Below are 23,127 nucleotides of genomic sequence, written 5' to 3'. Positions count from 1 at the left end.
TAATTAATATTTCTTCATATATATATATATATATATATATATATATATATATATATATATATATATATATATATATATATATATATATATATATATATATATATATATATATATATATATATATATATATATATATAGGTTGGTACGGTACAACCGTGGTATTCAAAATTTTGTACAGTTACCATACCAAGTTTACTTAATTTGCATGGTAATACCGGCCAAATATATTGATTACCAAACATGTTGGCTACCAATTTAATTGACTCGGTTGATAACATGTTATGTTGGTTGGTTCTCTATGGTACATATTTACCGGCCTTAGTAACACTTCGCGTGTGCATTCCTCGCAGTCTCTCTGCCAAATCCCAATTGTTTCTTTATAAACATTTGCTTGTTAGTGCTTCTTCTTCGTTCCTCCGTCATAGACGTTTTCCGGTTACTGCTTCTTTCTAGTTCCTCCTTCATGGATGTTTGGTTGTTGGTAATGGTAGGTGCGGTTTGTTTTACATCGAATCCAAAGATATATTGTTTGTAGCAAGATAAAGTAAATATATAATTTTGGATGCGAGCACCGGAGTCTTAGATTTTCATAAAGCACTCTTGCTAGGCCGACGTGACATTGAGAAAAAGAGCTATAGAAAATTTTAATGCAGGGTGAGGATATGATATCAGTGCATTATTTGTTATGTAGAAGATATTTATATTATTTGACATTTGTTATGTAGATAGAAGATAAGCTGAGGCCCAGTGTGGCATAAGAAATAGCCCATCGAATTAGGGTCGAATCGGGTGCCATTGGTCCATCTGATAGTCTGAACTCTGAACCTACCTTTCTTTTAAGGCGGGAACAAGCAGGAGTAAAGACAAGGGGACGAGCTCTTGTGCCTGCGTAGAAGTCATTGACATGGAATCGGAAGCTCAAATTCCGGAATGGGCATCAACGCCTTGCATGATGGGCATCGACGAAGCTGGTCGCGGCCCTGTTTTAGGTTTTTTTTTTTCTCATTCCGACAACATCATTCACTGTGCTCCCGACTTTTCATTGCTAATTTCAGTTTTCCTGTGTAAATTATTTATTCCAGGACCGATGGTTTATGGATGCCTTTATTGTCCGGTTTCATACAAGGAAACACTTTCCACTTTGGAATTTGCAGGTTCATACTCGTATTTTATCGCCATTGTGTCCTCTAAATTATTTACCCTAATATCGTTGTTGTATTGATTGAACTGTTATGAACTTATGATTGTTAAATGGTGTATCGAAAGTGTATACTAATGCCTGTGGGCTGTGTCGGACCTATTTCCTCTTTGATTCGTTCTTTTAACCTAAAAAACCATCCAAGTTTATGAATGGTTTTGCTACCTTTTCACAGAATAAGATTGTTATTAAACCGTTCTCTCTCCTCTCAATGCATTATGGTAGATGAGTTATTTCACTGATTCCTAATTTCCTTTGTACATCTACTATGTTACTTAAAGATTATACAGCACATTAAACGATTAAGGGCTTCTTTTCTTCAATAAGTTGTGTGATGTTGTCATACACCCTCTCTTTTCTTTTCATTTTCACCTTCAGAAGAGCCTCTTCTTTGTTTTATGCAGATTCAAAAACTTTGAAAGAAGAGAAAAGAGAGGAGCTGTTTGAAAGTTTGAAGACTGATAAAACAATTGGTTGGGCTGTTGATGTCATAGATCCTAAAGAGCTTTCTGCTAAAATGTTGCAAAAGTCAGTACGCAACTTCCTGCAATAAAGAATCTTGTACCCATTAAATAACTGTTCTAATGGAGCCTGATTGCTTCTTTTAACAGAAATAAGATCAACCTCAATGAGATATCACATGAGTCTGCCATGGGCCTTGTTAAAAGGGTGCTGGACATGGGTTATCTTCTAACCGAGGTATAAACTAATAAACCTATACACCTGAATTTAAGTTTCAGTAAATTCCATGAAAACTAATGAATGTAATTACAGGTTTATGTTGATACAGTAGGAGATCCTGAAAAGTATACAGTTAAGCTCTCTGCAAGATTCCCATCTGTTAAATTTGTGGTTGCAAAGAAAGCTGATAGTCTGTATCCAGTTGTTAGTGGAGCAAGTATAGTTGCCAAGGTGAATGAATTTCCGATTGACCAATCATCTTATATCTTCTTATGCAATTCTCATTGCTTTTACAATATCCACCCATTTGATTGTACAGGTGACAAGGGATCGAGCATTGAGAAATTGGGTCTTTGATGAAACTGCTGAAAACATGCATAGGGAGTTTGGATCTGGGTATCCTGGAGGTGAAATAATTTGGGTTTCTTTACTTTGAATTCTTTATTTTAGTGTTATTAATAACAAGTTCGTTTCTTATTACAATGAACACTATTCAGATCCTGCAACTAAAGATTGGTTAGAACATCACAAACATCCTGTTTTTGGGTTCCCATCATTGGTTCGTTTCAGTTGGGGCACATGTAATTCCTACCTCAAAGATGGAGTTGAAGTGTTATGGTGAGTTTTCATTTGAAAAATCTACCCAATTATAACATTCTTGAGTTTAGTCCTTGTATTAAAAAAAACGTATAGCATATGAGTATTACCAAATACGGGTCAAGTTTTATTCGATTTTCTTATAAAAAAATCATTTGTGTTTACAGGGAAGCTGATAAAGAAGATGAAGATGAGTCCTCTAGTAAATCGGGAAAGCGGCAAATGAAGCTGAGTAATTTAGGTTTCACTGGAATGAAGAGGAAAAGTGAAGATATTGAATCAAGTGGAAAAGGTCGTTGCAAGTTTTTTGAATCACGCAAACTCGAACGTGTCTCTGGTTTCTAAATTCTAACAACAAACTTCATGCATTGTTCCTTAACTTCACTTTATCAATTTCTTTTACCACATAAACAAATTCAGAACAGTGGATATTATTGTATGATGATTTGTCACGTGCTGTGTAATATGGATCTTATCATTTCAAACGTCATCTCTCAAAAATGGTGTCATTTAATCTGTGTTTATGTCTTGATTTGTGTTCTGAAACTGTAAATGCGTGACAAAAATGGGATATAAAGGTAATAGTTAGTTTTAGAGGGCTAGTGCTTTTGCATTGAAGAACTTGTACTCTAGATACAGCTAATGAAACGAGCTTAAACATGGGGTTGCACGTGACATAAGCATGTTGTGTGAATTCCACCAAATTACCTCATTTGTTTTATGCTTCTTATGAGGCAATTGTAAGTCCCTATCATGATTTGGGGGTCAAACCTCAAAAGGATAAACTGTTGGAAGTGTAAACTGATTCATGTAAAGCTGGACCCAAATGATGCAACCCAGAAACATGAAAAATACAATCGAACAATAAGATCCGAATGTGAATCATATGTTGAGAGCATGTACATTTAGGTACATGTAACACATGTTTTCCTTGAAAGAAATTCATCTGACAATATCGGACGCTTGTCTAACAGGAAACAACATGCACAATTGTTTTTTTAATGAATTCCAACAAATTACTCTAACAATATTGGACACTTGTCTAACAGGAAACAACATATGCAATTGTTCTTTAATAAATCAAGGGCATGAAACCCACCTCGATATATTGGAAAGCTGTTATGTTTTCTTATTACATTGTATTGACTATTGAGCAAGTTACAACTAATGATCATAGGGTAATTGTTAGTTGCCTAGAGAATGCATGTAGTGTGCTCCTTTTCCCATTAGAGTATAAACTTTATAATACACACAATATTAATATAATCATGATCAACATTCTTGTATTGCCACATTCTTAATCTACATCAGCATTAGATTTAGTAGATACATTGAAACCCGAACTAGCAATCAATATTGTACAATTATACTTGAATTACCCACGTAATGGTATTTCCAAGTGTTTTTTGTGAGAATATCCTTTAGTTTTAGATTTGTACTCAAAGCACCCCAAACATGTAGTCCCTTACCCAAAAGGCCTGCGATTACAACATGGTTAATTTTAAGCTTCAAATGCTATGTTTTGCACACCACATTTACATAATAAGTTATTTATTTTTTGAACGTTATTAGGTTGTCATGTTTGACATATAAAAAAATAGTTTATAAATTAGTATTTTAGAAAGTTACTCAGAGTAGCATTTCAACAAGTTTATGGAGAATTTTTTTTTCTCCTATTGAATATACCCTTTATTACTTAAAAAAACTAAATATTTTGCATGTTCTTTTATATAATTTTCATATTTTAGTTAACTTATCATATGGTTTCAACAAATGTTATTTTTTATCAACTAACATTTCAACTGGTAATTAAGACTTCAACATTATTTTTAAAGCACCAAACTACCATTACCCGTAATTATGACACGTATAAATTTTAACCCACAAATCCTCACAGGTCACATCTTCCCTTTTTGTAACCCTTCAAAGTATTAAGTATAACCTGCAAAACTTTTTTTTTTTTTTTTGAACACTAATTATAATAATCTTGAGAAAATCATGTTGATTTATTTTTAAGCATTCAAATATATTATTTGAGATCATATATCCAATTTTAGCTATCAAAAAAAAAGTTTTTTATTTGGCTTCCTAACTTATGTTTCATGAAGAAGATTATTTGGGTTTTATTTTTAGAGTTTTGAGGAAAGAAAAGAAAATAAAGAACAAAATATTTATTTTATGTGGGATTAACGTTAAAATGAAGTCTAATTCAGAAACTTAGAAGTCATGGAATAAAAAAAAGGGACAAAAAAAATTAGAAGATTTATTTTGGACCATGTTAAAAAACATAAGATATAACTACGCCAAGAACAAAAAGTATAGTTTACTCGGAAAACAAATTTTGACCCAAAAACATCTTTTTTCTTTTATAACAAAACATACAAAATAAAATGTAACCCGAGCCGATATGACAGCCCGCAAAGTTATCCAAGGCCTTCAAAACCCTAGCTATAAATAAACATAGAAACAATATGCTTGAGCGCAGCTTCTTTATTTTCTGAACATCGAAACTCTAGGAGAGCTACAGATCATCAGATTTCATGGTAAGTTAACCCTCATCTAACTCTGTTGTCTATGATTCGTCGTCATTCTATTTTCACAAGAGTTTAACAATTTCATCCAATGCTGATTTTAGGCTCCCAAGAAGGAAAAGGCCCCCCCGCCGTCGTCTAAACCGGCCAAGTCTGGCGGTGGAAAGCAGAAAAAGAAGGTCAATTTTTGATTTAAGATCACTGATTTTCATCGACGTTTATGTTTTCGATATATGATAGTCAGCTTCGTTATGCATTTTCTTATTCTTTACTGTATTTTCACTTTTAGATCGTGGTTTTAGATTTTTAATCGTACATATTATCTGGTATAAAATTAATCATGCGCTGTAGTCTGAAATCAACTCTGCCTCAACATAAAGTAACATACTTTGATTTTTGATGTTAACCCTGGTTTTTTACAAATGCACAGTTCATGGGAAGATCGTTTTCAGTTCTACAACTTCTAAGATTGTTGTTAATTGAGCAGTATTTAGACACATGACAAAGTCTTGGAAAATTGTGTTGTCTTTTAAATGTCAAGTAGATTTTTAAGATTGTTTGTGAAATGGTTTTCAGAAGTGGAGCAAGGGAAAGCAAAAGGAGAAGGTGAACAACATGGTGCTTTTTGATAAGGCAACATATGACAAGCTTCTTTCTGAAGCTCCAAAGTTCAAGCTTATCACTCCTTCCATCTTATCAGACAGATTAAGGGTACATTTACCATTCTATCCTTAAAATCTTCTATGCAATGTAGTATCTTCTTCATTAAATTTATACTCACATAGTTCCATAATAAACAAACCTTTTGCTCAAAACTTTGAAGTGAGAAAAAACTTGAACTGGTTCAAACATGCTAGAAAGTCATCTGATGTTGATTGTAATTTTTTTTTCTGTTTAGATCAATGGATCATTGGCAAGAAAGGCAATCAAGGATTTGATGGCAAGAGGTGCAATTAGGATGGTTTCTGCACATGCTAGTCAGCAAATCTACACCAGGGCCACTAATACTTGAGAGATGAAAGGACTACTAGTTTTTCTGAGATAATGTCAAGTCAAGGCATGTTTTTTGTCATTTTTCTGCCTTTAGATTCTTGTTTTTTGTAAGATTAAGTACCTTTTATGCCATGCTTTTTTCATTTTAAAATGTCCAAATGCCATATTGTGAGATCCAAATGTGCATTTGTGCTGACCACGATTGAGAGAAGCTTATATTGAACAATTACTACTGTGGATTTTGTTTGATGATAACTCCACAGAATCCAGAATGTTTTGGATGGGTGATTTCAATAGCTTCATTCCAAAAAAAAAAATTCCTGTTATTTTTAAGTCGGTATCAACAAATTCCATGTAGAGATTAAACGAATCACTTGAATGTTTCCATATCATTTTTTGTTGATATTCGGATTAGAAGCAAAAACTTCAATGGAGAGGGTTTGAGCATAAAGAGGATATGTTCTATTGATTAAGCAATGATACCGGCTTGCTCCTTCACATTATCATATAGTACCACTTAAACACAAAAAATTTAAGGCTTATGCCCCTGTAAAGCCAAACATTTGAAGTTCACGTTCCTACAATACCAAAAAAAAGGTACATTTTAGACAAAAACATATAAGTGTGTAGGTCTCATCCTTTAAAACTAAACATCACAAAATATAATTACAACGAAGCAATTTTGCAATTTTTTTTTTTAAAGCATAATAGATTATCGTGTGTGACAAATATTAAAAAACAATAATTTTAGATATACGCATCTATTTTTGGTCAATTTTATGATTACTTGTAAAAGTAGTATAATTATCTTTTATTCTTGTTATTAGTTCCCATCTTAGGCGACATGTAATAGAAATGTGTAAATTTAAAGGTAGTAATACATGCGATGCGAATTAACCGTTTTAAAATTATAGCAAAATATCAAAGGTTGTGTATGGCAATGAGGTAATTGGAACTTTTATTTTTAATAAAACGTTTGATTTATACAAAAACCAGCGCAGAGTTGGAAAATTAACATTAGTAATATAAAAAACCAGCGCAAGCACACACCAAAATAGAGTACTATATTTTTTTTAACGGTAAAATTAACATTAGTAATATAAAAAACCAGCGCAGAGTTTGAAAATGCTATGGTAGAACATAGAACCAAAAAAAACATAATACAAAATAGAGAAAATTCTACGATCTAACTTATAATAGTAGCACCGGAGTCTTAGATCATGAAGTTCAATCGAGAACAGTGCACCAAATCACTGAGTCGACACTAGAACCACGAAACATAGTAATTGAGATCACACCGGATTATTAACTTGCTGCAACTTTGTTGATATGTCTTGATTCCACATTGACATCTAGCTAAGATAATGAACTGCTAATGGCAGACAGGATCGACTAATATCCCTTCCATCACGAATAACTTTCAACGGGTACCATCTGAGAGTTCTAAAAAATTTCTAAGGGCAGCCATTTTGCTATAGGGGAATAACTACCCATATTTCCTAAGGGCATCAATCTGCAACCACAGAACTTGATTAACTTTGACTTCACCATGTTGACCATCCAACTGTTTTTTAAACTCTCCGGATTGCTTTGAGACTTTTGATATCACAATGAGTGCTTCACTGAGAATAGCCAACTATGGGGTAAAATACCAGAGACACGTGGATGGTTATCCCTGCATCTTGTAGAGGTTAATACGTTGTAAATTGATACAACTTCATGTGTATGTCTTGAGGGCCCTGCAAAAAGTTTTACAAAAACCAACTCAAACTACACGAGACCATTCAAATAAACACGAAAGAAGTGCTACATCAAGCGGTCTAAATCCTAAATAATGTCTACCCTTATGAATTGATACACACACGAAACACATGCAAGACTGCTGCAAGCACACACCAAGACACCAAGCTATTTAAAGTTTCCCACCCTCCCCCTATTGCCCCAAACCTTAGAAACTTCCATTGAGACAAGATGCTTATAGCCGAAAACACGTGTTGATGGGTCGGAACAACATTCCATGATCCATCCACCCAATTGACTTATTCCTTAGTCTAGAGTTAATAGATGGGATATAGATTGGATGTCGTTTGCCAAACCTTTATGAGAGGATATGCTATCCGAATGAGCTTTCTGATTTCTGTGATTCCAGATTACCCAAATATATACTAGCATTATGGCTGATTGAAGTTGGGCTGCAATGTTAGATACCGCTCGTTCTTCCAGAATAACAAGCTGGGCAGTGATATGATGTAGTCCGAGAGTAGCCGCCACCATGTTTTAAGATTATTCCAGACCTCACAAGAGGTTTTACAGCTTAGAAAAAGATGTTCTTCCGTTTCTAGTTCTTGGCTGCACAGTACACATAAATGGTTATTACCAATGCCTCTTTTTAAACGGTTTACTCTTGTTGGGATTGTACCATGTGCTACTCTTCGAGAAAAAATATTGACCTTTTTAGGGACAAGATTATTCCAGTCCCATTCTATCCTTGATCTAGGTAAGATGGAGTTATCGATGAAATTTCTTAGGGAAGAGACTAGTATATCCCTGATGGTTCCAAGTTCCAAGACCATTTGCTATGTTCAGCTGTTTGTGATTCTGTAAACAAGCTTTTGAAGTCTATATTTTCATGAGAAAAGTATTGGCAGGTTTGCAAAGTTTCCCCAGCAACAACTCTTTCTTTTTACCCTGGAAGGCGCATTGAAATCCCCGTCCCTTTTGTAGATTGCTATAATGACACTCTTCCACAGTTCTTGTTTATTCTCTTTAAAACACCACCACCACTTCCTTAGCAATGCGAGGTTATAGGCTTTAAGGCTTCCAATATCTAATCCACCATTTACTTGTCTTGAGAGCACTATGGTATATTTTATTTTCCTGTCAATCCACCCCTAAAGAAGCGTCTTCTTATTTTTTCAAAAGAGTTAATGACTTTGGCTGGTGCCTTGTAGATTGAGAAAAGGAAAGTACCTAGGCTACTAAGCACTTATTTGCATAATGTTAGTCTTCCACCAAATAAGAGTGTAGAGGCCTTCCATTTTGATAGTTTAGCTTCAAAATTAGATATCAAGCTGCTCTAGTGAGATGTTATGGTGCCTACGGGAAGACCTAAGTAGACAAATGGCAGGTTGCCAATAGAACAATGAATGTTCCTAGCTAACAGGCCCGAAACGAGCTCATAACACCGTAGGATTCTGATAAGATTCTTAGCATTTTGCGTCGACCGCTCACTGAGAAAGACCATGTCGTTTGCATATTGGATGTGTGTTAGGATTGGATCGTTATTTGGGAGAGGAATGTCTTTAAAAATGTTTTGGCTCAAGGCTTCTTCCATTGCTATATTGAGTCATTCAACACCTAGGATGAATAAAAATAGTGAGAGTGAGTCCCCTTGTCTAATTCCCCTTTCTAAAGCAAATTCTTTAGTTGCAAATCCGTTAACCATTATTCAGGCTTTGGTTGATGAGAGATTCGGTTTCGCCACTTTAACCCAAAATTCATATGTGACATAATAGCATCCAGGTACTTCCAATTCACACAATCAAATATCATTTCAAAGTCGGCTTTCAAAAGGAAGACCTTGATTTTAGTTTTTTTAGCCCATGATATGACTTCATTAACAATCAATGGTCTGTCTAGTATATTTCGAATTTTTATAAAGGTTGTTTGGGTTGGGTTAATGACAAAATCGATAACTAACTTCAACCTTTCGGCTAGCACCTTCAAGATGATCTTATAAATGCATCAAATTAAGCTTATTGGTATGTAATACTTTTAGCTTTTAATTTAAGCAAAACATTTCAAATTTAAAAACTATTTAATGTAATGTTTAACATAATTGCCTATAAAAATGTATTTACATATTTACATTTTTTAAATAATTGTCATTTTATGTAATTTTACACGTTTTAAAACCTTTTAGCTACTTTACTAACATCAGAGACGTCTCGTTGATTTTGGGGCTATGTGTGAAAAATAAAATTGGGCTCTTAAACATATTTTTTTAGTATAAACAAAATTCATTAATACTATGATAAGTTGATAATTGTCAGAAAAATAAAGTACGATAATATATAATATAATCTTATATAGTTATATTAATCGCAATACTATCATAACATTCTTAGAAACAAAGCTGTTCACCAACTCTTCAAAATAATACTCTCTAATATATTATTCTCAATATCTATCAAATATATTATTCTCAATATATATCATTTCCAAATCATTAAGTCTTTCTTGTGGAATCATGGACCGTAATAAGACTTTAACAACTTCAATTTCAAGAAACTTCTTTCTACAGATGCAACAATCACTAAAATAATCAACAAAACTCTATATGCATCAATTGCATCAAGAAAACAATTGACTTTTTCAAATATTTTGAAACATAAGTGAGGTTAGTGGTTTTACTCGGTAAGAACTCGCCAACCAGATTTAACTCTAGATAAAGTTCATTAACGTCAATATTTGATCGTTCACTATACTTAAGTGCAGCTCCATGACAAATACAACAAAACTTAATATCTTTGTCATCAAATTCATTTAATGTTTTGGAAGCAAAAAATCATACTTCTTTTCATACTTTTTTTTTTGGTAGCTGTTGCTTGAAACTGAAACAATCAAACACACAAGCTATGGTAGAAGTCGATCGATTCTAAAGTAAAAACACAACAAATGATCATTGGATTTTTTAGAAAATCGTTTCTGATTTTTGAAATTGAAAAAATCAATTAATCAATAAATAATATGAAATTGAAGGCCAAAAGAGATTATGAAATTGAGTGATCTTATTGGATTTTGAAACTTACGATTTTGATTTTAGAATTGAGATGGTGCATTGATTTTGAAACAATCAATAAATCAACAATTAAACACACACACCCTCAACAACTTAGCAGGTTCAAGTGAAGACATAGCATCGTAGCGACTTCCGATTTAGATAGACAAGAATCAAAGGTAAACTGACTTTGTCATGATGACGATACCCTTGGATAATTTTCTACTATGATGAATTGTTTGTAAAAATCGGACCCCTTCCATAGCATGGGTCTATGTGGTCGTCTACCCCACACACTCTCAAAGACGCTCATGACAGACATTCATATAAAACATAAAAACTACAATTTTTAGCTATTACCCAACTACTAGCATCTAATTTTACTAAACACACCCAAAGTGTAGATCACTTACCTAATTTGAAAAGACTATATACTAGCAACCAAAAAAATGCTACGTAATCCTGCCTCTCTACTTTTGCTCATAAAGGCCTAAAGGGGAAATCCGAGTGAGACGTTATATATTTTTTATTCCTAACTGTATTTACAAATTATTTATTATTGTCTACTAATAATTATTAATAAATAATGTACGTGGATTTTGTCGAATGTATTTATGCTTTATACTTTTTGAGTTTTATTTTTAATGGTATTATTTCGTTCGCAAAGCTACATGAAAAATAGTATTGTAAGTTTTAAGTAAGCAACGCCAACAGATAGGTATTGGTGTTTACCAATTAGATTATTTTGATACATCTATTCATGTTCAATATGTTTTTTAAACGAATGAATATTAACACATTTGCCGATAATACAAAATACAAGTTATTTTTGAAAGAAGTACATTGCATTTTTATTAAAATTTGTGAAATATTGGAACAATGTTTTATTTTGTTATTAAATTATGCAACAATGTATCACTTCATACCAAAGTTTAGAGATTTTTTTAGAGATTTATCTATTTATATAAAACTTATTTAAATAAACACAATTTACTACTGGAACTCCCGTTTTCATCAATCAAGTTATTTCAAACAAAATAAATAAATAATAATACTTTTCACATGTAAATGTTGTTTTTTGGTGTACAAATTGATGGCCACGTATCTCACATGAAGCGGAGAGTATTTTCCCACGAGTAAAAGCCCAAGCCATGCCCAACTACAACCCCGCCTTCTGCTACGTGGTTGTACGGACGACGGGTTTCAGATAGAATCTACAGAATGAGAGCGTTGTACGGCGCGTGCACATCGGCTCTCCTTACCAACGCCGTCACGCGCCAATCGAGTCTCTTCAGCGCGAGTAAACAGCAGTCGTGTCAGCGGCTTAGAGGAGGAGCTATTAGTGCCAAGGGTGGAATGGCAGTTGCGACGGCGGATGACCAGCGGTTGAAGAAAGGAATAGCGGAGTTCTACGACGAATCATCAGGAGTTTGGGAGAATATATGGGGAGAACACATGCATCACGGCTTCTACGACCCCGACGCCGTCGTACAGATCTCCGACCACCGATCTGCTCAGATCCGTATGATTGAACAAGCACTCCAATTCGCCTCTGTTCCTGGTATTTATCATACCTTTTTTTTTTTCTTTATTAAATCATGGTATCTCGCACTTTCACCAGTTAGTCGACGAGTTGCATGTAAAACGCCAGGCTCAATAGCACAGTTCCTAGTATAAGCCATGCGTGATTGAGTGCAGCATGTCGACTAAGCTCTCGTTTTGAATTAGTTTTGATTTCCCACTGCATCTTTCATTTCAATCCTAGCATCCTCGAAATTCGAATCCGTTCTTAGTTTGTACTCTTTAATTCGATTCAATTCAAAATACACGCATATTTAGACTTTTTGATGCAGCTTATCAATGTTAATTTCCAATACGTACTCTTTTAATTCAATTTAATGGCACTCAGACCATCCATGAATGAAATGAATGTCCAACTTATTTTTTGAGATTATCAGTTTCTTTCTCATTGTTACCGGCCTTGTTATTCTACCTCAGACTCCCCCTTCTTTTCTTATATCAAAGCTTCTTTCTTATATGAAGTTTGTTTACATCGAATGTGTTCATGCCCTTGGTAATTAGTTCATCAACATCTTTTCAAAGAATCCAATTGAAAGATTTCAAGTAAAGGATCATGCTAATGTCATATATCAATATGATCAATTGGTATTTCCCTCGAAGCTATATATCTATATGTTTTCAATTTTCACCAAACATGATGAACAATTTTTCTTATAGAGGACTCCCAAAAGAAACCTAGGAGCATAGTTGATGTTGGATGTGGCATTGGAGGTAGCTCAAGGTACATATCAAGAAAATACGAGGCAGAATGTTATGGCATCACCCTCAGCCCTGTACAAGCCAAGAGAGCCAATGATCTTGCTGCTTCCCAAGGATTGGCCAACAAGGTATCAATTTTTACACTTTAAAAAAAAAAAAAGTTCAACAAACAAACTACCCCACATCTTATTCCTACATATATACATATTCTATCATATGAACTCAAGTTGACAGTTGACAATCTATGAACAATAAACAGGTCTCATTTGAAGTTGCAGATGCTTTAAACCAGCCGTTTCCTGATGGAAAGTTTGACCTGGTTTGGTCAATGGAGAGTGGAGAGCATATGCCTGACAAACTAAAGGTTCTGTTGACTTCACCCCATATATTTGGAGTCCCATGCGTTTTGTTGTGTTCTGAATCTCTTTATGCTGACAGTTTGTTAGTGAGCTGGCTCGTGTAGCTGCGCCAGGTGGCACCATAATTATAGTGACATGGTGCCACAGGGATCTTTCCCCTAGTGAAGAATCCCTACGACCAGAGGAAAAAAGGCTTCTGGACAAGATTTGTGATGCATTTTATCTTCCTGCTTGGTGTTCTACTTGTGATTATGTAAACTTATTGGAATCCCTTTCACTTCAGGTAAAAATATATATACAGTTTTCCAATACATGGTTTTTGGATCAAAATTGAAAATTCATATAATATTTTTGAGTATTGGCAGGATATAAAATCAGCTGACTGGTCGGAGAATGTTGCCCCATTTTGGCCAGCTGTGATAAAGTCTGCATTGACATGGGAAGGTCTAACTTCATTGCTACAAAGTGGTAATTAATTGGCTTTTACTTTTTTTTTTTTTTTTTTTACCCTTTATACTGTTGGTATTTGGTGATGAGAGAAATGAATATTGGAACTGATTTGAGTAGGATGGAAGACTATAAGAGGGGCATTAGTGATGCCGTTGATGATTGAAGGATTCAACAAGGGTGTGATTAAATTCTCGATTATTACATGTAGAAAGCCTGAATAAGTATATGTATTCCTAGACTCCTACTGTTTGTGCCACATTGGTAACTGAGAATAAGATAACACATGAAATACAAAAGAGAATCTTGAATGAAACAAAGTAGAATTATATCTTTACAGAGATGGGTGAGACGTGTACGTTCTTCACTTCCTTTTTTTTCTGTTCGAAAAAGGTGAAACTTATTGACAAGTTTTGTTGATTCTGTTTTGGGCATATGAGCTAGACAGTAGTAGTACACGCAATTTAAAACCAGTGGTATTCACCAAACTAAAGTTTGAAGTTGATGGTTTTCGGGGTCCTTTAAAACGAATATTTTTGGAAATGATAGCTATGTCTATGGAAACTATAAAATACCATTAACTACTTGTGGAAGTAGAAGGTAAGAAAATTATAGTATAAGTTTTTTATTTTATTTTTTTTATTATTATTATGTGGAAAACATTGGATTTGAATATCTGAAGTAACAATTAAATGTCACCCGACAAATGAGGAGTTTAGTACAGTTTATAAGAGGCAATCTCAAACATCAAACAAGAATTTCCAAATGATAAAACAATTGGTGCTCATGTTCTAAGACGAAATTCGCAATTCAAAATAATAAAAATGAAGATGAAAAACAGAATGATCCTCCATGCTATCTTTCAAACTAAATATTATTCATTCCCTCTCACCTTACACGAGGCTATTCTTGTGTTTTCTCCAAACGTACACCTTCCATTTGTTGGGCTACTGGGACATAGTGGCCATGGGGTAAGAATATAAGTAGAAGAATATTTAATTTCTTAATTTTTATATGTATTTTGTCAACAAAAATTATAAACATCATTTTTCTTTTTGTCCCGAAAACAATCTAATGTCTCCTTCAGATTTTAATGTTCTTAAAACCACTAGGAACACTTTAAACAATATCATAAATAAGAACAAACAAATTATAAGGCAGAAAGAAAAAGTTGGTTAATTTTTTTTTTTATTTTTTTTTTTGTCAAATATAAGTCTTTTTTAAAAAAAATTAGGTTTTTCCGGGAAAAATGGTAATTACTGGAAGGTTATCCAGGAAGAATTGTCAAATATAAGTTTTTATTGTCCTCTAGAGAAAAAATGTTAATTACTGGAAGATTAGCTGACGTTCTTTCCATATACCAAACATTATATTCAAGTCATACCAGAAGTTAAATTACTTTATCAATAATATAGCTATACTTTAGTAATCATGTCCATTCTATCATTTTGTTCAATCTTAATTAATTTAAGGAAATTATAATTTGATACAAACGTGTACATTGCATCCATCGTATTGGAGAAACGACACAAGACATGGTTTAATGGCAAAATAAGTATTATTAATAGTAATATTCACTTACTAATATATCATTAAGTTACAGTCACATTAACAAAGAACATCTTGATATGAGTATTGACATTTGTAAGTTGTAAGGAAGGCTATGCATAAAAATAAAATGAATCAATACTTATCACTGAAAATATATTCAAATGTTTATAAAAGGGAGGCGATTCTTTCACACATAAAATATAAGTTTCACTGACTTGTATAATAGTTGCAAGGGTGTTGCGAATCAATTTCATAATTGGAAAAATCACCTCCGGAAATGAAAACTGTGGTTAGAAGTTTGTGCTTGAAAAAAAAACACGAATCTCACTATGCTACACATAGTCACTCATTAAGTACGATGAATACTGAGCTTAGAAGGCAAATCCACCTTGAGGAAAGCTTGTGTGATCAATTTTCCCGACTCTTTGAGGTGGCCAGAGAATGTGTGTAACCCTTCCACGAATTAACCCCAGTGGAATCTGTAAACAAAATTCAATATTTAGTAACATTTTAGTTTTCATGTTTAGGGCATAACAAGTACATACAGGGCCAAATGATCTGGAGTCCAGGCTGTTGGTGGGATTGTCTCCTTCAACCCAACAATGGCCTTCTGGAACCTTGACAGCATCATATGAATATGGAAGACCGATCCAGTCACCTGGCATGCCAGTTATACGTTTTATCATGTGTTTCTCCTTGTAACTACTTGGTGAGCTGCAAAAACATCTCATCTCTCCATCAGAACTTTATATATAAGACAGTAATGGAAGTAAAAAATAAGTTGTTACTATACCAGAAAACTACAACATCACCATGTGAGAACTTGTAATCCGTGAGGCAACGTTTCTCCACCAAGACATGATCATCTGCAGAGAAAAAACCATTAATTAACTCAGTCAATCAAACTAGCACAACCAAACTGTGTAGGTTTTCTCTAAATTAATTAGAAACCTACCAGTAAACAATCCCAAATAATTGGTCTTGTCAGGATTGAATGTGGGTGACATAGAGTATCCCCTTACAGGGACAATACTAGCAACACGGTCTGATATGGTGAGACCTATTAACCCAAATGTCAACGACGATTTGCACACATTCCACACAAAACTTGGAGTTACCATTTTTCTAATTAAAACACAAATCAAGAATCAAGATCACCATCAAGCAAAATCCATCTGCATTCTGCAACCACAAAAAACAATCAATATAGACATTAATTAACAAACAAGCACTACAGCTCTTGTTTATCCTTCTTCATATACAAACACTAGCAGTTCAAACAATTGACCGATATAAAGAAAAAAGAGCTTCCAAGTAGTACCTTTGACATACAAAAACTGACATAATCAAACTTGTTTATTAATATAGACAGTAAAGCAAAACACACAATGTGATTAATCTGAGATGAGCTTTTTTTCATCACAATCAAATCAAGAAATACATATGGCATTCAACAAAATTAGAACTTGCGAATAACCCCTGAGCGCATGTGTCTGTGTGATAATTGATTAGTTGACAGGAAATTTGTGATGAATACATGGAGAAAGTTGAGCGAATACGTACTTGGTGAGCGGAGGAGCAACCGGCCGGGAGCGGTGGTGGGGGAGTTGCGCCCTTGCTGTGTCTGTGCCTGACGAATTTGGCTTTTTGTGTTTGCTTTTTTCCTAATTTGATTTATGCAAAAGTTACAGTTAACCCACGCCAACTTTACTCATAGTTGTAATCTCACCCTCAGCCCCCAGATCCTGTTAATTACAATCATGCCCCCGTCTTCTGCTTCCGTGAATTGCCATGGAAATGGAGATGGAAAAGGGTGTGAAGAGATGGTTGGTCAACATATCACAGTGGAATCCCACACCCAATGAATTCTCCATCGCCATGTCTGTTTTACCTCAAGAACAACACTCCTCTATCACCAGGTAAGACCGATATTACTGTTATAGTTGAATTCGACTTCGCAAATTGAAACCTTTTGTAGTTGAATCTTTGTTGGTGGGGTGAAATTAATTAGGTTTACGAAAACTGAAGACCAAAAGAGGGCACTTGTGAGCCGGCTGTTGCAGTATGCACTTGTGCATGAGGTTCTAGAGATTCCATTTGAAGAGATTATCATCAATCGAACTCCTGAAGGCAAGCCTTATCTGGTATTTCTTCGAATTGGACTGAAATTTCACGTTCTTATTATGCTTTTGTGCCTCTGACTCTGATCACTATGTCATGTATGATCATGTATTCATGTCCTTGCTTCTCTCTTCTAGGAAAGCCATAAGAACAGTATGAAATTTCCAAATTTCAACTTTAATGTATCTCATCATGGTGACTATGTGGCGATAGCCTCTGAACCCATTTGCCTTGTGGGTTTAGACATTGTATGTTGCGTCAATCCTGGAAAAGAAACGGTTTCAGAGTTCATTCGCAATTTCTCATCATACTTTTCAAGTTCAGAGTGGGAAAAGATTGTCAATGCTGGTTCTGATGATCATGTCCTGGACGTTTTTTTCAGGTGAAGCTACAATTCGCTTGCTTGTTTTCTTGATTAAAAGGCATTCTTTTTTTGTATCCTCCCTAAGTCAAAATAAGGAAAATCTAAGATTTTCAAGGTTCATATTAAATGTACTTGATGATTGTAAATGGTATGATTAATGTATGGTTTGAAAATGGAACAGGAATTGGTGTTTGAAGGAAGCATTCGTAAAGGCCTTGGGAACAGGAGTTGGGTATAAATTAGATTATGTAGAGTTTCAACACAAAGATTGGGCTGATATATATGTCAAAGTAGATGGAGATACATTGAAGGACTGGAATTTCTGGCTTTTTGAACTTCAAGGGAAACATCGGGTTAGTGCCCTTTAACTTATCTTCCTTAAATCGTTTAAGGTGTTTGGTTCTTTTTGACTTAATGGGCTTATTGGGGACGACACAATTCACTTGATCTATTAAGCTATATATGGGTAGTGTTTCATTTTAAATAATTGTAATTTAGTTATACATTGAACTATATATAAATGGAAAGTATTGTCTATTTGACTCTTTTTTGAGGATTCATGTAGGTTGCCGTTGCTAGGGGTCACCCAAGAATGGCCGCTGAAAGTTACAAGAAAACTCTCAAACGGACTCATTTTGACAGTGATCTTTACAAACTAGGTTTCCATTTACCAAATCCGAGGTTTCTTTCAAGAACAGTTGAAGAACTTTGTGCCCTTTTCCCTTTATGTTCATACAAAACTTTAATTTGACAATTCGTTAATTGTATTAATACTTCACATATTCTAATGGAAGACAAAATGCATTGTAATTGAATTGATTCCATTTTATGTAACACGTCTAGAAAATCAAGATAGTGTTGTGCATTATATTAGTTGTATCAATCTGTAATTTTTCATCACTTGCTTTTTCGCTTCTGAACTTGCATATAGTTTGTTATAATGTCCTTATGTAAGGCATGACCTTTTTGTATCATTTTGCATTAAACCTTGATTGTAACTCGTAAGAGACATGTTAGTGATTTGTTATCATCAATATTATTTAAGTGTAATGGATTATTTTGTTAACCAAAAGTGATCTTGATAAATATTAAACCAGTAAGGAAGATGTGGAGTATACACTTGTTAAGTTTGATCAAGTTTTCAAAGTACACTGTCATTTAGGGGCGAAACCCTTAAACGAACGGGGATCCGGGGTAGCGCCCCTGGGAGCGGGGTCCAAAGGTATCTTGCTATATTAAAAATGCATCAGAAAATCAGATTTTCAAAGAATTGACCATTGTTTGATCCTTATCCAAACTTCCATTTTTATGTCAGTTTTTATAGTTTTATGACAGTATGAAACTGTCATATGACAGTTTTCAGACAAAGATCATAAAGTCGGTTTTGGTCTCATTTTCTGGTATATACGAAACTATCATCAAAACATTCTAAATTCTTGTCTCTCTGAATCTTATCTGATTAAAGAATATTAAGAATATCACCCAAATGCTTTAATCTGAAAGTGTTTTACACAATTCTCAGAATTCCAAGCCTTACTATACCCTAATTTCTAATAAGACAAAACTGAGGGTGAATTTTTTAAACCCAACCCACTTGGCGGGTTTGAAGGATTTTTAAGTTCTTGGATTTAATTTCTTATTTTTGTCCATTTTATTTAAAACCTTAAAGCCATTAATTGTGATTGTAATTTCCCTAATGTATATCCCTTACACATGACATAATATTAATAAGGTGTTGTATTAGAATGATACATGACAAAAAGAAATTAAAACTATTCTTTTATATAGGGTATATGAGTGTATGCATAATATTATAACATAAAAAGTTTTGTCACTCATAATTATATAGCATCATTTTCCAACCACTTATCGTAAAAAAGTGTTATACATCGCTACTTACATTCACAAACTATAACTCTACTGTCTCTACATCAACGTAACATACCTTAACATGAGGGGGGACCTTAACACTCGGTTTCAATATGAATTAAATGTTTTTTGAAAATTCGAACAATGGAGTCGGAGCTAGTTCAACCACCACTAATCTTCGATTTAACAAGAAAGAAGCCTCCACCTCCACATTTCTTTAAAATATGTGACTACAACCGAAATTCTAAGATTTTAGATGAAATTTTGTATTTCATCACTATTTTTTTTATCTTCATGAACCTTACCAATCAGTTTTAAAAATGTAGATGGAAATAAAGAACATATTGCCTTTTTTTTTCTCAAGTCGATATGAATTCTATTTGATGAATACAAAATATATACTAATAATGTTCTGGAGTGTATGAAGTTACATGATTTGAATTTGCATGCAGTTGGAATCAAAGTTAAGTTACATGATTTGATTTTGCATGCAATTGGAATCAAAGTTAGTTTATTTATTTATTATTTTTTTCATTAATTCATATGATATGATAAAATTGAGGTATTTTTGAAGTCCTAGTTGAAAAGAAATTTGAAATTGAAGATATTTAAATTGACAATCAACTCTTAATAAAGTCATATCTTCCAACTTCACCCTATCATTTTTTTTTTTTGTTGAATTTGTTATATCAAAATTTTGACGTAATTGGGTGATTAGGCAATTGATGGATGTTAAAAGCTTATGATTTATGTGATTATAAAGAATATGTTACATGTTATTGTTAACGAAACTTTTTATTATTTTGTTATATGTAAATATGAATAGTTTATTTGCTTTTTATAGATTTAAAATATATTTTTGGATATAAATTTAACAAAAAATAATAATAATTTACAAAAAATAATAAAGGGTTTATATTATTTCACTATTGACATTTGGTATTCCATGGGTGCCATATCTATAATAAAATAATCATAATTTTTTTACCATATTGATTTGAAACTTATATAAATTTTAAAGTTCGTTATAATAATGATTTTATTGGTTAATTAATGTTTAAAAAAAATCTACTAACCTTTGATGATATTTTGTTAATTTTATTTTTTTTGAACGCCAAAGCAGCATATAGTAGCACAAAAAAGAACTTAAGCGATAAGCTCAAGTCAGGAAACAAAGGAGTTCAAAGTTGGAGACATACACCAAGCAAACCAATCTAAATTACAAAACTTGGATCTAGATTTAATCCAATTGAAAGCGCTAATACTAATATCATCCACAACCACCATGACCGCTCGCCTTTCGTTTCTAAGCATCAAGGCATTACATGTCTTCCAAATTATTCAGAGAGTGGTGTAAATGAGATGCATTCCCATATTTTTCTGTTTTTGTCACCAGCCATCGAGATAATCCAATCTCTCAAATGTGAAGAGGAAGCAGGTTGCACCTCTATAATAGAAGACCATCTAATCAACCAACTCCAAATCTTCACAACAAAATTGCATGAAAAGATTATATGGTATGTGCTCTCCTCCAAAGAACAGTAGAAACGACAAAGATTCGAAGAAATATTAATGTCTCTTTTAATCAGATTTTGAGATGTAGGAATCCTATCTTGAAATAATCTCCAAACAAAGCTGTTAATTTTCAATGGAATCCAATTAACCCATCGGCACACCGAACCTGAGATTGAACTTGCATCATAAATAATTTGCCTCATGGAGCTAACCAAAAAAACCCATATAGAGTCACATATCCACAACCATTTATCACCACTTCTGTTAAACTCAAGTTATTTGTGTATATCTTATGTTTGTAATCTTTTTCTCATGTGGTTCAAGATAAATTTTTATTATGAACCATTGCAAGTTGCTTTATTCGTAAAAGAATTTAGATTATTTATTAGTTTAATTATGATAGTAATTTTAAATTTTCAACCCAATATGTTTAATTAATTTGTTAATTTAAAAATGATACCAAATATCAAAGAAACTAATAAAATTTCAAAAGACTATCATTTTAAAAATGATACCAAATATCAAAGAAATCAATACGTTTAGTTTGTGTGGATCGTTCATGACCTGGGGTCTTGTTTCCTTGATCGTTTATCTTGCTTGAGGTCATCGATATGCCGGATGGGGCATTGTCCTCTTAATCCTTTGGTTTGCAAATATGAGGGACTTAGCTTCTCAATAACCAGGTCCTTGTGCCTTATAGATTTTGAAAATAATCCTTTGTCTTGCACCAACGAGATGGACTACACATGTCAGTGTTAGGCTTGTTCCCTTGATCCTTTTGGCTTTCATGGTTTGGTCATGGGCCAACTTATGGCTTGCATGGGGTCATTTCCAGTGCCTTGTTTCTCTTATCATTTGGCTTGCATGGGGTAGTTTCGAGTGCCTTGTTTCTCTTATCATTTGGTTTGCATGGGGTCGTTTCCAGTGCTTTGTTTCTATTTTATTTTTATCACTCAAAACATGTTATGAGTTTATATTCCTTCAAATTCAAATTACTTTGAGTCTGTATTTATTTGCTAGATTCTAATTCCTTTTAAAACATTATTCGAACCAAATGACATCTTAATATTTTATAGAAGATTCTTGGTGGGGCTTGAGAAGTACATATTCAATGATTTAATGCCCATTATACTAAATGCATGCATGACAATTTCTTTAGCACAAGTATGTAACCATACAAAATATTATCGCCTCCAACAAGGTTGGATGCACACAACCGCCCAACAAAGGTGGAGGAAGTGGTTGAGCACGAGGGACATAATGCTTTTGGTTAGTATAGGGTTCTTTGTGACATATATAAGTATAGTATAAAAAACCACAAGTTTTTAGAGAGAAAAATTTGCTATGTGATAAATTATCACAATCATATAGATTAATCATTCAAGTCTACCTCTAAATTATCCTCACATTCTCCAAAGTTTTGACTAACACTTTGTTACACTTTAAAATAAGAAAAGAAAAAAAATCAAATAATTAAAATTGTTTTTGATTGAGACAATTTGAAAGCAAAGCCTTGTATTTCCTTTATAGGCTTTACGACCACTCCATCCAACTACCTTCTACAAATATAGGATGAAAAATCCTTCTTCATTTTAGCCAAAAATTCAACAATCTCACATTTGATAAATGAAATATATTGTTGCTACACCAAAAAGAAATATTGTTTTCGACTGCCAATCATAATTATAAAGATGCAAAATTATCGTACTCCACCATAAAGGAATATCAACACTTAGTATAAACCATCCTAAGAACTTCATCACGACAAATATGAAACCTTACTCAATTTTTTTTTTTGGTATAACTTCCCTTTTTGGCTTACATGAAAGTTCATTATATAT

General features: G+C 33.5%; 5 protein-coding genes across 5 annotated transcripts; 4 read left to right on the top strand and 1 right to left on the bottom strand.

Annotated features, from left to right (window-relative positions):
* The first annotated feature begins 768 nt into the window (after positions 1–768).
* Positions 769–2,992, top strand: LOC145032578 (Polynucleotidyl transferase, ribonuclease H-like superfamily protein). The gene is made up of 8 exons (XM_078981438.1): positions 769–989; positions 1,083–1,154; positions 1,603–1,726; positions 1,810–1,897; positions 1,973–2,110; positions 2,199–2,286; positions 2,377–2,497; positions 2,644–2,992. The coding sequence occupies exons 1-8, from the start codon at positions 905–907 to the stop codon at positions 2,819–2,821; spliced, it is 894 nt and encodes a 297-aa protein (XP_078837564.1). The 5' UTR covers positions 769–904; the 3' UTR covers positions 2,822–2,992.
* A 1,889-nt stretch (positions 2,993–4,881) lies between these two features.
* Positions 4,882–6,151, top strand: LOC145032577 (small ribosomal subunit protein eS25). Its single transcript, XM_078981437.1, has 4 exons — positions 4,882–5,019; positions 5,112–5,186; positions 5,584–5,718; positions 5,906–6,151. Exons 1-4 carry the CDS (start codon positions 5,017–5,019, stop codon positions 6,017–6,019), a joined length of 327 nt encoding a protein of 108 aa, XP_078837563.1. The 5' UTR covers positions 4,882–5,016; the 3' UTR covers positions 6,020–6,151.
* Positions 6,152–11,896: 5,745 nt separating this feature from the next.
* On the top strand, positions 11,897–14,203 carry LOC145032576 (gamma-tocopherol methyltransferase, chloroplastic-like). The gene is made up of 6 exons (XM_078981436.1): positions 11,897–12,341; positions 13,019–13,188; positions 13,320–13,424; positions 13,499–13,702; positions 13,785–13,887; positions 13,987–14,203. Exons 1-6 carry the CDS (start codon positions 12,002–12,004, stop codon positions 14,088–14,090), a joined length of 1,026 nt encoding a protein of 341 aa, XP_078837562.1. The 5' UTR covers positions 11,897–12,001; the 3' UTR covers positions 14,091–14,203.
* Positions 14,204–15,534: 1,331 nt separating this feature from the next.
* Positions 15,535–17,098, bottom strand: LOC145032575 (uncharacterized). Its single transcript, XM_078981434.1, has 5 exons — positions 16,981–17,098; positions 16,373–16,599; positions 16,211–16,283; positions 15,963–16,131; positions 15,535–15,896 (listed from the first exon to the last, which is right to left on the bottom strand). Exons 2-5 carry the CDS (start codon positions 16,536–16,538, stop codon positions 15,789–15,791), a joined length of 516 nt encoding a protein of 171 aa, XP_078837560.1. The 5' UTR covers positions 16,539–16,599; positions 16,981–17,098; the 3' UTR covers positions 15,535–15,788.
* Positions 17,099–17,203: 105 nt separating this feature from the next.
* On the top strand, positions 17,204–18,802 carry LOC145032574 (uncharacterized). Its single transcript, XM_078981433.1, has 5 exons — positions 17,204–17,336; positions 17,429–17,561; positions 17,676–17,920; positions 18,084–18,255; positions 18,468–18,802. The coding sequence occupies exons 1-5, from the start codon at positions 17,209–17,211 to the stop codon at positions 18,651–18,653; spliced, it is 864 nt and encodes a 287-aa protein (XP_078837559.1). The 5' UTR covers positions 17,204–17,208; the 3' UTR covers positions 18,654–18,802.
* The last annotated feature ends 4,325 nt before the right edge of the window (positions 18,803–23,127 follow it).

Source organism: Lactuca saligna, chromosome 2 (assembly GCF_052625555.1).
Source record: "Lactuca saligna cultivar CGN05327 chromosome 2, ASM5262555v1, whole genome shotgun sequence".
Lineage (NCBI taxonomy): Eukaryota > Viridiplantae > Streptophyta > Magnoliopsida > Asterales > Asteraceae > Lactuca > Lactuca saligna.
The sequence above is the reverse complement of the archived record's forward strand: the minus strand, read 5'-3'. Positions and strand labels throughout refer to the sequence as shown.

Excerpts from the sequence above, each read along its gene's own strand:
- LOC145032578 (XM_078981438.1), top strand. The coding sequence starts at position 905 with ATGGAATCGGAAGCTCAAATTCCGGAATGGGCATCAACGCCTTGCATG. Across the intron at positions 1,898-1,972 it reads TGGGTTATCTTCTAACCGAG|GTTTATGTTGATACAGTAGG; the intron begins GTATAAACTAAT and ends ATGTAATTACAG. Across the intron at positions 2,287-2,376 it reads TGGATCTGGGTATCCTGGAG|ATCCTGCAACTAAAGATTGG; the intron begins GTGAAATAATTT and ends AACACTATTCAG.
- LOC145032577 (XM_078981437.1), top strand. Across the intron at positions 5,187-5,583 it reads GTGGAAAGCAGAAAAAGAAG|AAGTGGAGCAAGGGAAAGCA; the intron begins GTCAATTTTTGA and ends AATGGTTTTCAG. Across the intron at positions 5,719-5,905 it reads TCTTATCAGACAGATTAAGG|ATCAATGGATCATTGGCAAG; the intron begins GTACATTTACCA and ends TTTTCTGTTTAG.
- LOC145032576 (XM_078981436.1), top strand. The coding sequence starts at position 12,002 with ATGAGAGCGTTGTACGGCGCGTGCACATCGGCTCTCCTTACCAACGCC. Across the intron at positions 12,342-13,018 it reads CCAATTCGCCTCTGTTCCTG|AGGACTCCCAAAAGAAACCT; the intron begins GTATTTATCATA and ends TTTTTCTTATAG. Across the intron at positions 13,888-13,986 it reads AACTTCATTGCTACAAAGTG|GATGGAAGACTATAAGAGGG; the intron begins GTAATTAATTGG and ends TGATTTGAGTAG.
- LOC145032575 (XM_078981434.1), bottom strand. The coding sequence starts at position 16,538 with ATGGTAACTCCAAGTTTTGTGTGGAATGTGTGCAAATCGTCGTTGACA. Across the intron at positions 16,284-16,372 it reads TTATTTGGGATTGTTTACTG|ATGATCATGTCTTGGTGGAG; the intron begins GTAGGTTTCTAA and ends TTTTCTCTGCAG. Across the intron at positions 16,132-16,210 it reads GGTGATGTTGTAGTTTTCTG|CTCACCAAGTAGTTACAAGG; the intron begins GTATAGTAACAA and ends ATGTTTTTGCAG.
- LOC145032574 (XM_078981433.1), top strand. The coding sequence starts at position 17,209 with ATGGAAATGGAGATGGAAAAGGGTGTGAAGAGATGGTTGGTCAACATA. Across the intron at positions 17,337-17,428 it reads CAACACTCCTCTATCACCAG|GTTTACGAAAACTGAAGACC; the intron begins GTAAGACCGATA and ends GAAATTAATTAG. Across the intron at positions 17,921-18,083 it reads GTCCTGGACGTTTTTTTCAG|GAATTGGTGTTTGAAGGAAG; the intron begins GTGAAGCTACAA and ends AAAATGGAACAG.